This window comes from Vulpes vulpes, chromosome X (genome assembly GCF_048418805.1).
Source record: "Vulpes vulpes isolate BD-2025 chromosome X, VulVul3, whole genome shotgun sequence".
In the NCBI taxonomy this organism is placed as follows: Eukaryota; Metazoa; Chordata; class Mammalia; order Carnivora; family Canidae; genus Vulpes; species Vulpes vulpes.
The window spans coordinates 71760034-71773306 of NC_132796.1; the positions used below are offsets into that span (position 1 = coordinate 71760034).

General features: G+C 47.8%; 1 protein-coding gene across 6 annotated transcripts in view; it reads left to right on the top strand.

The window, feature by feature from the left end:
• Positions 1 to 13273, top strand: part of DRP2 (dystrophin related protein 2) — a 68610-nt gene that overhangs the window by 32637 nt on the left and 22700 nt on the right. For 3 of the 6 annotated variants that reach the window (XM_026006590.2, XM_072743437.1, XM_026006591.2), the window contains 8 exons: positions 309 to 420; positions 1836 to 1972; positions 2283 to 2348; positions 2588 to 2653; positions 3499 to 3642; positions 5421 to 5658; positions 7837 to 7957; positions 8272 to 9837. In XM_026006590.2, the coding sequence (XP_025862375.1) occupies positions 309 to 420; positions 1836 to 1972; positions 2283 to 2348; positions 2588 to 2653; positions 3499 to 3642; positions 5421 to 5658; positions 7837 to 7957; positions 8272 to 8396 (1009 nt within the window). In that variant the 3' untranslated portion in view covers positions 8397 to 9837. Of the gene's footprint in view, positions 1 to 308; positions 421 to 1835; positions 1973 to 2282; positions 2349 to 2587; positions 2654 to 3498; positions 3643 to 5420; positions 5659 to 7836; positions 7958 to 8191; positions 9838 to 13273 lie in introns of those variants that run through there. The other 3 variants (XM_072743435.1, XM_026006592.2, XM_072743436.1) reach the window with 2 other exon arrangements.

A 13273-nucleotide genomic window follows, 5' to 3' on the forward strand; every position in this document is an offset into this window, starting at 1 on the left:
TATTTGATATCAAGAGCTCTTTACCCCTGCCCACCGCCACCTTTGTAAAAAAGATGGTGAGGCAATACTATTTCCCACACAGAGTCCTGGGACTCTGACCATGTACATTTCATGGAGGCTTATGGTCTTTAGAATAAGGTGAGTCATCTGGTGAGGACACAGCCACTGTTATGTACAGAAGGTTGCGCACATTATGACTCCATGCCTCACCCCCTTCTAATGTGTGTGTGTATATTTGGATGTAGGGAAATGGAGAGGTCACTATGGTATACTGTATTCTCTGTCCTACCGCCTCTTGTCTCCCCAAGGTACCGGAGTCTGAAACAATTTAACGTAGACATCTGTCAGACCTGCTTCTTGACAGGCAGGGCCAGCAAAGGCAACAAGCTGCACTACCCCATCATGGAGTATTACACCCCGGTATGGAGCCTCTGTGTGGGGCAGGAAGGGGAGGCAGCAATTGGGTTCTGGGCCCTTGATCTACTTGGCCAAGCATGGACTAACTGTATTCTGCTCTCCTTTGGGGAGCATTCTCCCAGCAGTCCTGGTGATTCACCAGTTTGGGGGATTCTGGCCTTTCTGTTCTTCCAGCAGAGCTTTTCCCTCACTGGGGCCATAGCTGGCTTTAGTAGCCCAGGACACTCATGGCCATTTAGAAGGCATTTACTATTTTCCTGCAGAGAAAAGTCTCAGGGAAAAGATAGAGCAAGGCAGTTCCTTCCACGGCTCACTTTAATTTTTCCTACCTAGCTTCCTGCATTGCTCCTGTCACCTGGTCTCCACCTGATACTTTGTCATTTCTTCCATCCCTTCCAGTCAATACCAAAGTTTCTGTTCAAATCAATTATTCAGTCTCTTGGAGGTAAAAAAGAGTATGTTCTTTACCCAGGTCCCCAAATTCTACTTCATTTTCATTGGAAACTGCAATTCATAGCTATCTGAGCCCAGGTTGGTCAGCATTCCTGAACTCCACTCATAGAATTTCTCCTCTGCTGTGGTCAGGACCCAGAGCCCCATGCTTAGCTCCCTGAGTTGACTCTGCTCCCCAGACTCTTTTGTCCCTTTCTGATTCACAGATACTCCCTAAGTCCCAAGCATATTGCCAGCTCCCCCCACTGTTTTCTCCCACCCTACCCCCTCCATCTTCCAGTGTGTTTCCCTGTAATCCATCTCTCCAAATCATCATCTCTCCTCCGAATTCTGTTAGCACAGAAACATGTGTGACCCAGGGGGAGCAGGGGCTTGCCCTTTATTTTTCTTTTATTATCATTTCAAAATAAACATACATAGAAAACTGGCTTGAGATGGTTGATTGATGATCCCATACCTCCTGCTCACCTTTTACACCCCTAGAATTTATATAAAGATACTTTTAAAAAAGATTTTATTTCTTCATGAGAAACACAGAGGGAGAGGCAGAGACATAGGCAGAGGGAGAATCAGGCTCCTCACAGGGAGCCCGATCACTCCCTGAGCCGAAGGCAGATGCTCAACCACTGAGCCACCCAGGCGTCCCTATATAAAGATACTTTAAAAATTAACACATATATGCTTACTGTAAAAGATTCAAATTCTATAGAGGTGTACAAAGTATAAAACCAAAGTCCCCCTCTCTCCTCAGCCTTGCCCCCACCTCGCCAGTCCTACTTCCCCAAGGCAACCAGTGTTCACATTTCGGCATTATATCCTTCTAGACCTTTTTCTAGGAGTGGGGTGTGGTAGACACGAACAAGTGTAGATGACCAGTCATGTTCCCTGCTCTAGGGGAGCATCCACACTTCCCCAGCAACCCAAAGCCATTAGGATGAATCCCTCTGCCCTGTCTCCCCCACTAGACCACATCCAGTGAGAACATGAGGGACTTTGCCACAACCTTAAAGAACAAATTCCGCTCCAAGCATTATTTCAGCAAACACCCTCAGCGAGGTTATCTGCCTGTGCAATCGGTGCTGGAGGCTGACTACAGTGAGACGTGAGTACCAGGGGCTGAACTGGGGCTGTGGGCCCTGCCAAGCTGGGGGTGCTCTGTGTAGGGGCTGAGTCCCATAGGGGCTACAGGCATATCCCGAGGCAAACCCGACTAGCGACTGGGAAGTTCAGCTTGGGCCTGACTGGGAATCTGGCCTAAGAAATAGTTTAGAGTCCAGTCTCTGTAGCCTTTTTCCCATCAACTCTTGCCCATCTCCCTAGTTTGGTGGTGGGGGATGGTGGGGGTGGTGATAAGGAAACAGACTGCTCAGCTGCCTGTTCTTTGGTCCTCTGAGTCCGCTGCTTTCTTCTAGGCTGGCCTCTTCCCCGATGTTGCCACACGCTGACACACACTCCCGCATTGAGCATTTTGCCAGCAGGTACCACCAGGCTTGGGGGAGGGAGATTTAAAGAGTCTAAGGGGGATGGGGTTTCCAGTGAAGGGAAAGAGACTAGGGGGATGAACAAAGTGGGGTATGTGGCAGCCAGTAAGGCCCAGCACTTAGGGGTGGTTGGGTCAGCCCCCAAAGCTAATGATCCTATTGTGGGATTAGTGTCTTTAAGATGAAATCAGGCCCCACATCCTGCTTTCCCTTCTGTTCCTGCTCTTTCTTCTCAGGCTTGCCGAGATGGAAAGTCAGAATTGTTCCTTCTTTAATGACAGCCTGTCCCCAGATGACAGCATGTAAGTTTTCACAGCTGCTTGTTTTCTAAGAATAGTTCTCCTTGGGATCCCTCTGTCACTATCTGGGAAGGCTATATCTTCAAGGGGGAGGTAAGTGTGGTGGTTAGGGTCCTAGAAGCCCCGAGGAAGGGAGGCTGGTTTCTGGGCACAGTGTTTAGTAATAGAAGCCCTCTATTGACTGAGCTGCCATCTTCTCAGGCCCCTTCCTCTTGCAATAGCCCATCCTTCCATGCCTAACCCTGAAGGAAGAAGAATCTGCCCTTATCTAACATTGCAGATGTGAGTCATTATCTCCTGCTCAGGATGTCAAAGCCCCATCCAGTGCCACACCCTGAGGAGATGCCAGGGACTTGACTGGAGTGTGACTAGAGAGATTCTCTCGTGTTATAGCTCAGAGATGGGGCCCCTTATCCCTAGGGAGGTCCCCTGGCAAGCTCAGGGGGCTTAGGAGCCACTGGCCATGGATCAAGTGGGCCCTGATTGGGACTTAAACAGTCAGTGAGCCCCCTGGGGGTGGTGAGGAAGCAAAGTAGGAGGCCGTCAGGAACTGCACGGAACGGGAAGTGATTTGCTCGTTTCCCAGGGGGCTTCAGGTAGAATCTAGAAGCCCCAGCGTCCTGAAAACACTCTCTCTTGTACCCTCAACCATGACCTCTGCCACCTTTAAACATTTCTGTCCCTCTTCACCCACAATATATAGCCTCGCCCTCTCTCTGTGTCTTAGAAGTGAATCTTCCAGCATATGTCTCCTGGGATCTGAGCTGTGAGCTGAGAACTTGTGCCCTGAGAGGTTTCCTGATTTAATGCCTTGGCCACCCTCCTTTTCTCTCCCCACATCCATGCAGAGATGAGGACCAGTACCTGCTGCGGCACTGTAGCCCCATTACAGACCGGGAGCCAACCTTTGGACAACAGGCTCCATGTAGCATGGCTACAGAAAACAAGGGGGATCTAGAGAAGATCCTGGCACACTTAGAAGATGAGAACCGGTGGGTGTGGTGATGGCACAGATCTGTGTGGGTTTGAGCATCAAACAGTTTAATTCTGAGTCTTGACTTCCACATCGAGCTATGTGGCCTTGACTGAGTTTCTTATATTTGGTGATCCTCCATTTCCTCATCTAAAAAATAAGAAGGGTGGTAATAGTATCTACCTCTGTAGGGTCACTTGTGAATTTCAAAGGAAATCAGGCAGATTTCTTTTTTAATCTTTTTTAAGATTTTATTTATTTATTTATTCATGAGACACACACACACACACACACACACACACACACACACACACACACACAGAGACACAGGCAGAGGGAAAAGCAGGCTCCGTGCAGGGAGCCTGACGTGGGACTCCACGATCACACCCTGGGCTGAAGGCGGCACTAAACCGCTGGGCCACCAGGGCTGCCCAATGCTAGCTATTCTAATAATTATTTGAATCCTTTTAACTCAACTCAAATATCTTCAAGTACTCAGTAGATGCAAGCAGACAGAATGAGAACACAGAGACTACAGAAGGCAGTATGCATGTCTCTGGCCTCAAGGAACTTTCATGGTTGGAAATAGAAAGAGGCACTTGGCACTTGCTGAAAGTAATAAAACAAGAGAAGGGTGACATTGCATGGAGTGTTTGAGGACTTGAAGAGGGAAGGTGAAAATGACAAAGATGACTTTAATCTCCATAAAGTATGGGTGTCAGTGGGGGCCTGGGTCAAATGGTCCAAGCCACTTTCGGGGCATTCAATAGAACCCAAAGTATTCCTCAGACCAGTGTTTCTCAAACATCAGTGTGTATACGAGTCAATTGGGATGCTGGGTAAGAGGCAGATTTTGATTCACAGGTCTGGGGCAGGGTCTAAGTTCTGCATTTTTAACCAGCGCTCAGGGGAACCCCCTGCTGCTGGCCCACAGGCTACTTGGAGTGGCAAGTCCTTAGAACAGGGCTGGTCTGTCAAGCATTCGTTACTGGTTCAGGACAAGATAAATACATAAATACAAAGTCAGCTTTTAGAAGCTTTTATAGCAGTTCAACATTGGCATGTCTTCTAGGCACATCATTGGTGGACTTTTCATTGAATAAGGTCTGAGTGTTGAACTTGTGTGGCAAGTCATATGTGATGGGAGCAGTGTACAGCCATAGACATTATGGGTCCACAGTGATTGAACTCCCCACCCCCACCCCCAGTTTTTGGCTATGGATAGTTTGAGAAGCACCGCATTAGGTCAGCAGTGGGCAGGCCCTGGGAAGCACTGGAGAGAGGGTGATTCTGTTGCAAAGCAAAAGTGATGTCCTGCAAAGTAGACCATCTTTTTGGAATCTGTTTCTTGATGATTCAGCATGGGTGTTCAAAGTGGGCCACAGAGGATGATAAGTGGAGAGAAGAGGCAAGGTAGGTGATCTTTTGTTTAGGTCTTCCATTGGAATCTAAAAATCTAAAAATGGAGTAGGTGAGTCAGTGGCCCTTAATGCCTCATTTATTTGCTGACTATGTTCCTGCCTGATTTTAAGTTCAGAATTAATCCCTGAAGCAGTACATCAAAGCCCTGAGACATTTTTTATACGAAATGTCAGCAATTCTTGCTCTGAGGCCCAAGGATGGCAGAGTAAATGACACGTGTGCTGGAGAAGAATGCATATGGCCGTAAGAGCAAGAACACAGCTGGGGCGGGGGTGGGCAAAGGGAATGCTCACACCTAGGTCCAAGGGGACATCTGTGAGCTGGATGGTCAATACTTTGTTAGGGCCTAGGTCTCAGCTCCTCTGTCCTTGATAGGATTCTCCAGAGTGAGCTGAGACGCCTGAAGTGGCAGCATGAGGAGGCTGTCGAGGCACCCACCCTGGCTGAGGGCTCTGCAGAGCTAGCACAGGACCACCGCAATGAGGAACTTCTGGCTGAGGCCCGGATCCTTCGGCAGCACAAGAGCCGCCTCGAGACCCGCATGCAGATTCTGGAGGACCACAACAAGCAACTAGAGTCTCAGCTGCAGCGCTTAAGGGAGCTGCTCCTGCAGGTGAGGCTGGAGCCAGGGGAAGGACCAAAGCAACCCCCCCCCACCCCTGCCCCACAACCCTCCCTGCACCCCCGGAGAAGTGGGGAGCTGGGGAATGCAGCAAAGAGAAGGAAAGGAAAAGCTCCTTGGCAGTGGCTGTTGGATGACTTTCTAAAGAGAATGGGGCTGACAATTAGGGAAGGTGGGGGAAGGAAGGGGCCGGTGTGTCCCATTGCTTGGCCAACTCTGAGTGCTCACTTCTCTACAACCCATTTGAATCTGGTATTGAAGGAACACAGTTCAAAGAATCGTCCAAAACATTGATTTTGCTACTGTGATGCTTGCTGGAAAGAAGCAGGTTTGGACATGCTGGGCAAGAGAAAGATTTTTGCTGGGAAGGGGGCTCTTGACTACATTTGTTCCTTTCCCCTTTGAGAGATAGAATATATGACATAATGTAGCTCTGGATTCAGACAGCCCTGGGTTTGAATGTGGCTCTGCCCACTAGTGACTGTCAGGTGTTAGGAAAGTTATTTAGCCTCACTTATCCCCAGTTCCCTCATCTGTAAAACAGAGATAGTAATATACCAACTTCATGGAATTGTGAACATAAAATGAGATAATGTATTTAGCATGATAGCCAGGAATGTAGTAAATACTTTGTAAATGTTACCTATTACAGTTGACCCTTGAACAACACAGGTTTGAACTATGTGGGTCAACTTATATGTGTATTTTTAAAAATATTTTATTTATTTGAGAGAGAGAGAGTGCACACAAATGTGCATGAGTGGGGGTGGAGGGGCAGAGGGAGAGGGAGATGTACAGCTCCATCCCAGGACCCTGGGATCATGACCTGAGCCGAAGACAGATGCTTAACCGACTGAGCCACCCAGGTGGCTATACATTATTGTAAATGTATTTTCCCTTTCTTATGATTTTCTTTTTCTTTTTTTTATAGAGGGAGAATGAGGGGGATAGGCAGAAGGAGAGAGACACAGAGAGAGAATCTTAAGTGCAGAGCCCAACACAAGGCTCAATCTCACAACCCTGAGATCATGACCACAGCAGAAACCAAGAGCCAGATGGTCAACCAACTGACCCCTTATTCTTTTCTTAATAACATTTTCTGTTCTCTAGCTGACTTTATTGCAAGAATATAGTACATAAGGATGCCTGGGTGGCTCAGCGGTTGAGCATCTGCCTTTGACTAAGGGCGTGATTCCGGGATCTGGGGATTGAGTTCCACGTCAGGCTCCCTGTGAGAAGTCTGCTTCTCCCTCTGCCTGTGTCTCTGCCTCTCTCTCTGTATCTCTTATGAATAAATAAATAAAATCTTTAAAATAAAAAAAAGAGTATAGTACGTAGTGCATATAACATACAAACTATAAGTTTGTTTACTGTTTATGTTATCAGTAAAGTTTCTGGTCAATAGTAGCCTATTAGTAATTAAGTTTTTTTTAAAGTAGTTAAGTTTTAGAGGAGTCAAAATTATATGTGGACTTTTGACTGCACAGAGTGGGGGGTTACTAACCTCCGCATTGTTCAAGGGTCAACTGTCTTATCATTTTATGTACTAAGTAATACCACTCCATACCTCTTCCCCAGATCCTCCAAGGGATAGCCTCTAGATGAATTCCTGGATGTCTTAATATATATCATCAACTGAGGATCAGGTGTGCAGCTCTATGTTTTCAGGGAGCGCTGGGTACTAAGTAGCTTAATTATAGCTGAGGTGACAGCAAGAGAACTTTAGGTGCAATGCCAGCCTTATAAGTGCTGGGAGCCTTGGGGCACCTGGGTGGCTCAGTTGGTTACCGTTTGCCTTCGGATCAGGTCATGATCTCAGGGTCCTGGGATTGAACTCCTTGGGCTCTCTGCTCAGCAGGGAGCCTGCTTCTCCCTGTCCCTCTGTCTGCTGCTCCCCCTGCTGGTGCTCTCTCTCATAAGTAAATAAAATCTTAAAAAACCTGGGAGCCTTTGAACATGTTGTTGAGGGAAGAAGGTAACTGGTAACTGAATATTCTACAAAGTTTCTTAAAAGGGAAAGCCACTATTTGAGGCACCACCGAAAACTTCTTAAAGTCCAAGGACAAAGGGATGGGCATGAGGTCTCTAAAACCCCTTCTAAGCTCCGGAGTCTGTTAAAGTAAGGTCAGAAAAGCAAAGCCCCTAAAGTCATGCCTTACTTCCTGTTAGCCACCCACCGAATCAGATGGCAATGGCTCTGCAAGCTCGTCCCTAGCTTCCTCTCCACAGCAGTCAGAGGGCAGTCACCCCCAAGAGAAGGGACAGACTACTCCAGATACTGAGGCTGCAGGTAAGTTCCTCCGGCCCTTCCTAGCCCCTTCCTCCATGGCTTCATCTCCCCCAGATCTATCCAAGGTCCTGCTAGGGCTGGGACTGGTTTTTCCTCATGGCTTTGAGCTTAGCATCAGGGATGATTGACTTATTGACTGATTCATTTATTTGCTTATTCTACACGTGTATATTGAGCACCTCCTATGTACGAGGTGTGCTGGGAAAACACAGATACTGTGTGTTTGTCTTTCAGCTGGCAGCGTCCCACCTCAGCCCCTTAGCCTCTTCAGGGGATCCCTAGTTCTCTTCCCAAATCTCTCTTTCCCAAATTAGATGATGTGGGGTCAAAGAGCCAAGATGTCAGTCTGTGCCTGGAGGACATCATGGAGAAGCTCCGCCATGCCTTCCCCAGTGTGCGAAGTTCTGATGTGACTGCCAACACCCTGCTGGCCTCTTGATGGAGCCAGATCCCCATCCTATAATCCATAGTCCTCTCCCGGTTCTGGTCAAATTCTTCCTTCAGCCTTCACCCAACCTTTCCAGTCCCTATGGGGCCCACATTCCTCAGCCAGAGTTCTTTGGGCTCTGGGCAGCAGCAGGGATCTGCTGGTATGTGAAGTGGATGCTTCAGGGCTGGAGGAGGGAGAGGCACGATTCCTCCAAATATAGAAATGTGCCCTTTAACCCTCAAGTTTGAGACAAGTCGCTGACATATGTTTCTGTTGTAGTCCAGGCAAATGGCACTTGGAGGCCATTCTGTCGGGGAGCAGAGAATCTACCTTGCAGAGCTAAGCAGTGCCCATTACCCCTTTCCCTTCTCCATGGAATTATGGAAATAAGGAAACCTACTGACCCCAGGGTTACAGCATTATGAATCCACAGGAGTTAGCCCTATTCTCTGGCCCAACTCAGGGAGGCAGAAAGGTATCCCAAAGACACCCCCCAAAAAAGACGTGCCCCTGAAAATGTTTGGGCAGCATGTGTCCTATGATTTTAGTTTCATGGTACCTCTCTAGCCATCCTAATGTTGTTTCCCCTTTGAATATCTTCCGTTCCTTCTGCCTCAGGCCCTGGCAGACCTTCCTCAAGGGGGTGGGGGGATAGGAATCATTCTGATTCCTATTTACACCTTACATTTGGAAACATTAAAGAAACACTTATGGGCTTAGTTTTTTTCCCCCTGATCATCCTCCTTCCTGAAGGCCTCAGCATTCCGAGACACCAGCTGAGTTGCTCTGGGGATCCAGCTGAAGCCACCCTTAGTTCATCCGGGTCTGCCCTCACAGCCCTGGGGTAGGGGCAGCAGCTTCCTCAGCAAGGGACTCTTGCTCTACTTGGGGTGAGGAAGGGGACGCCACTCACCAACCTAGAGGAGTGTGACTGCCCAATACTCTTGCAGGCTGTGACCTTGTTTCTTTTGGGTGGAATCAGATGGGGCGGCTGATTTTCCCCTGCTAATCATAAAGCAGATGCGAGTGGCAACCCTAAATAGTGGCACCTTCCTAGGAGCCACTGGCCACAAATCAGGAAGCTGGCCACTTTCCACCCAGACAACAGCAAGGCCTTCCTTTGCATAAAACGGTTCTAACTCTGGAAGGTGAACCCAATCCTCAAAGTAAACTAACTCTTCCTAGGCTACATATACCATAATCCCTTTATCCAGAAACCGTTCAGAGCGGATAGCAGGTGATTGGGGTGGGGAGGGAGTTGGCTTGGGAAATTGGGAACAGAGTCAGAGCCCACTGAGGCAGCATTTTACAAGAGGAGCTTTATAACCTAGAACCCTGCAATTGATTTAATTTGCCTGTTTATATACATATATATCTATCCCGCATATTACTGTACATCAGTACTCCCCTGGCCTCACTCACACATTAAATTCTAATACCTCTTAAAGTATTAATGTTCTGCTTTGCTCTTTGTTAGCCCCATCCTCTGGTTGGACAGATAGAGGCATCCTGGCTGCTCCCCTAGGATGTCTCTCCACTCATGTTTGGGGTGAGCTGTCCTCAAGACCAAAGCAAGAGAAGCCTGTGGCCACAGTGGAATCGAACAGAAAGGGTCACTCTGGTCTCTTGACTCATTCCACATCTTCTTCCCTGGAGACCTGGGCCTTGGATGAATTTTCCTGGTCTCCCCTAAATAAAGGATCAGGTGTCAAAATAGAGCAAAGGCAAGCTTTACTCATCCCATGCAGACAAGAAGGAACAGATAGGCTTTTATTGGCCTTTGCCAGGCTAAGACACAGAGAATACCCCCAGCCTCTTCCAGTTCCTAGGTCTGGCTCAGGGACTTAAGGAAAGCAGTGGTTGCCACCAAGATCAGGAGGGTGTGAGATAGTGGGGGTGCTCTGTTATAATCAAGTAGCCAGCCATGGGCAGAACTGGTGAGAAGCTAAGATGTATCTGCTGCAGGGGAAGGAGGGCAGCAGCTTGGGTTCAGAAGCCTAGGACTAGTCCCTTCTAGAATGGCCAGGGAGCACTAAGTCCTAGGTCCAGGCTATCAGACCTAACCATAACATCTGCCTTAGTGCTCATGAGGTCTCTGGATGGGAGGACTGGGTATCCGGGTGTATGGTGAACAGGTAGTAGGCAGGCACCAAACCAGAGCCTGGGCCTCTGTCTATGGTGGGGGTGGGGGGAATATTTGTAGGGGCCTTGTTGTGGGCAGGAATGGGATAGAAGGAATTTGCTATATAGGTAGGGAGCTCAGGGTCTTTGAGGCATATCCTGCCTAAGCCATAGAAGGGCAGATGTTATGAAACAGTCTTTTATTGGGGAAGTCCTTGAAAATGCTTTCCATAACCATCCCTCCCCTTCCCCCTCCACCCCCCCCCCCCCCCGTCCCCGCCAAGAGATCTTGGGCTGCTGAGGGCCTGTGGCAACTGTGTGGGCTAGGTATGGTAGAAAAGATGTAGATCTTGCTATGTAGGATTTTGTGCTGTAGGTGGACCGAAGCAGCAGGTTAAGAGTTGAATTGTCACTAATGGGGCCATTGCCATTTTGTGTGTGGTCCTGTGTGTACTTTAATGCCCGAGATGAGTATATCACTCGAGGGTCCAGTGACCGTCACAGCAGCATGTGTGGGCAGTTTGCCCGCGGTGAGGTAAATGGGTCCTTGGGCACTGGGAATCTAAATTAGGATGAGATTTACTGAGATGTGTTGCATGTTGTTAGGCATCTGTCATGTATTGTGTTTCCTATAGGTTTTTTTTTTTTGTGATGCTGCTTAATTTATGGCCCTGTGCCAGAGGAGTGGCAAAGAGAGTTTCTGGGCAGGCAGCCTAAAGAAAACCTCCGACTTGTGAGATTAGCATCAGTGGAAAGGAATGTGTTTGCTGAGGTGGTTGTCAAATGGTATCAGGGGACAGTTGGGATTGATAGGCGATTTATTCTGGACAGAATCTGACACAGGCCCAAAAGCTGTTATGAGGGTGCCTCTGCTCCAAGTGAGAGCAGAGTCGAGTTATGTTGACTGGGAACTTGTCAGGAAAGGCTAACTGGCTATAAAACATCAAGCTCTGTGTTGTATGTTTCCCTAAGGAGGGCCCTACCCAGGAGGACATGTGCCCTTCCCTCTAGGATGGCAAGGCTGAAATCAAGGCTCTCAAGTGCCCATTTCCTTCAAGTCCCCAGCTTTGGAAATATTTCCCTGTGGAGAAACCCGCTTGAGGCCCTTGTGCTCCAGGAACAGGGCCAGTAGGCCACAGTAAGGAGAAACCCTGAGGTCTGGCAGAGGCCAAAGCCAGGAGATGCTTTCCCTTCAGGTTAATTTTAAGGAATATCCGTGCTGCCTGAGGTGTGTATTTGGGACCTGGGCTCCATGTCCAGCTTCGTGCTTAGAACATTCCTTGAGCACACGTTCTTAGTGGACGACTCATGGCCTCTGACACTGTTTCAGGCCAAGAATCTCATTATAGTTCCCCTGACATAGGTGACAGCTAGCCAAGAAAGTAAGCTGCCTTAAAATAAACAGTCCTGGGGGAGAAACTGAGGGCCCTGCTCTGGGACTGTGGAGACTTAGCTGCTCAGCTGGGCAGCTCTATCTCTAGGCTTTCCTGCCAAAATCTGGCCCTAGGAACAAAGGAATACTTCAGCTCCTTACTTTCTTAGCACCACTGGCTGTGGGAGAGGGCAAGACTCAAGGTCAGGGCTCAGCTCCCAGCCTCCATCTCCTTCCACAGCTGCTGCATTTGGGGTGACCTGCTGAATGTCCTTGCTGCCCCAGGGCAGTACTGAGGCCAGAGTGGAGGCTCCTGTGCTGCTTGCTGGCTGCAAGAACTGGTCTCAGGAATAGAAGTTGGGGAAGGGATCCAGGGGAGGGGGAAGTGGCAAGGGTGGCACACAAGTCTAGAAAAGTTTGGGACAAAGGGGTGTGGCTGGGGAAAAATTGGTTAACTTTGCCACTCACCGTGGTGCTTTTCCCCTTTCCCTTGAATTCTGCTTTGAAAAGAATAAATTTGTATTTGTTTACTTTGGTTCTTCTGGTTATACTCTGATATTCCACATCCTTCCCTCATTTGGGTGTGGAAAGAGAGGTGGGCCAAGGCAGCACAGGAATACTACACAACACAGGCCACCAGATGAGTTCAACACCTGCTGGACCAAAAAAAAAAAAAAAAAGGAAACCCCCCTGCACTAGGCCCCATCCATTACTGTTACCTAGATTGGTTGCCTTTCAAGGTCCCACACAAATTAGCCAGTTAGTTATCCCCTCATGGGAGGAGCTCTCTATAGCAATAGTTCTTAAATACCATCCTCATCAATCTGAGGGATTTTTCATCAGCCCAAAGCAATATGAGAAAAGTCAGGACAATGAAGTGAGTTTCCATAAAGTTACATTTATTCAATTCAAAGGCCTGTCTTTTATTATGGATATATATGTTTAAGGTGTTCTTGTAGCTATGGCTGTATAACTATGACAATAGTTTTTTTCAAATGCCATTTTCTGGCAGAATAAAACCCTGTGAGTCCCTCTTCCCCACCACCAATTTTTTTCTCACCAATCCTTAACAGCACTGTCCAATAGAAATTTAATGTGAGTTACATACACAAATTTTCTAGCAGCCAGATTTTAAAAATAAACAGGTGAAATTAATTTTAATATTTAACCCAGTATATCCAAAAGATTATTTCAACATGTTATCAGTATAAAAAAATTACTGAGAGACGCTGCATCCCTTTTTTGTTTTTTCACTAAATCTTAGAAATTGTCAAGTGGGCTGACAGATTCAGTTGGGAAAAAACCCAAGACACCCACATCAATCCAGACACTCTATTACTCATAGAGGCAGCAAAAGCAAGATCAGCAAGGGTCTCACCTCCCTGCATCCCTT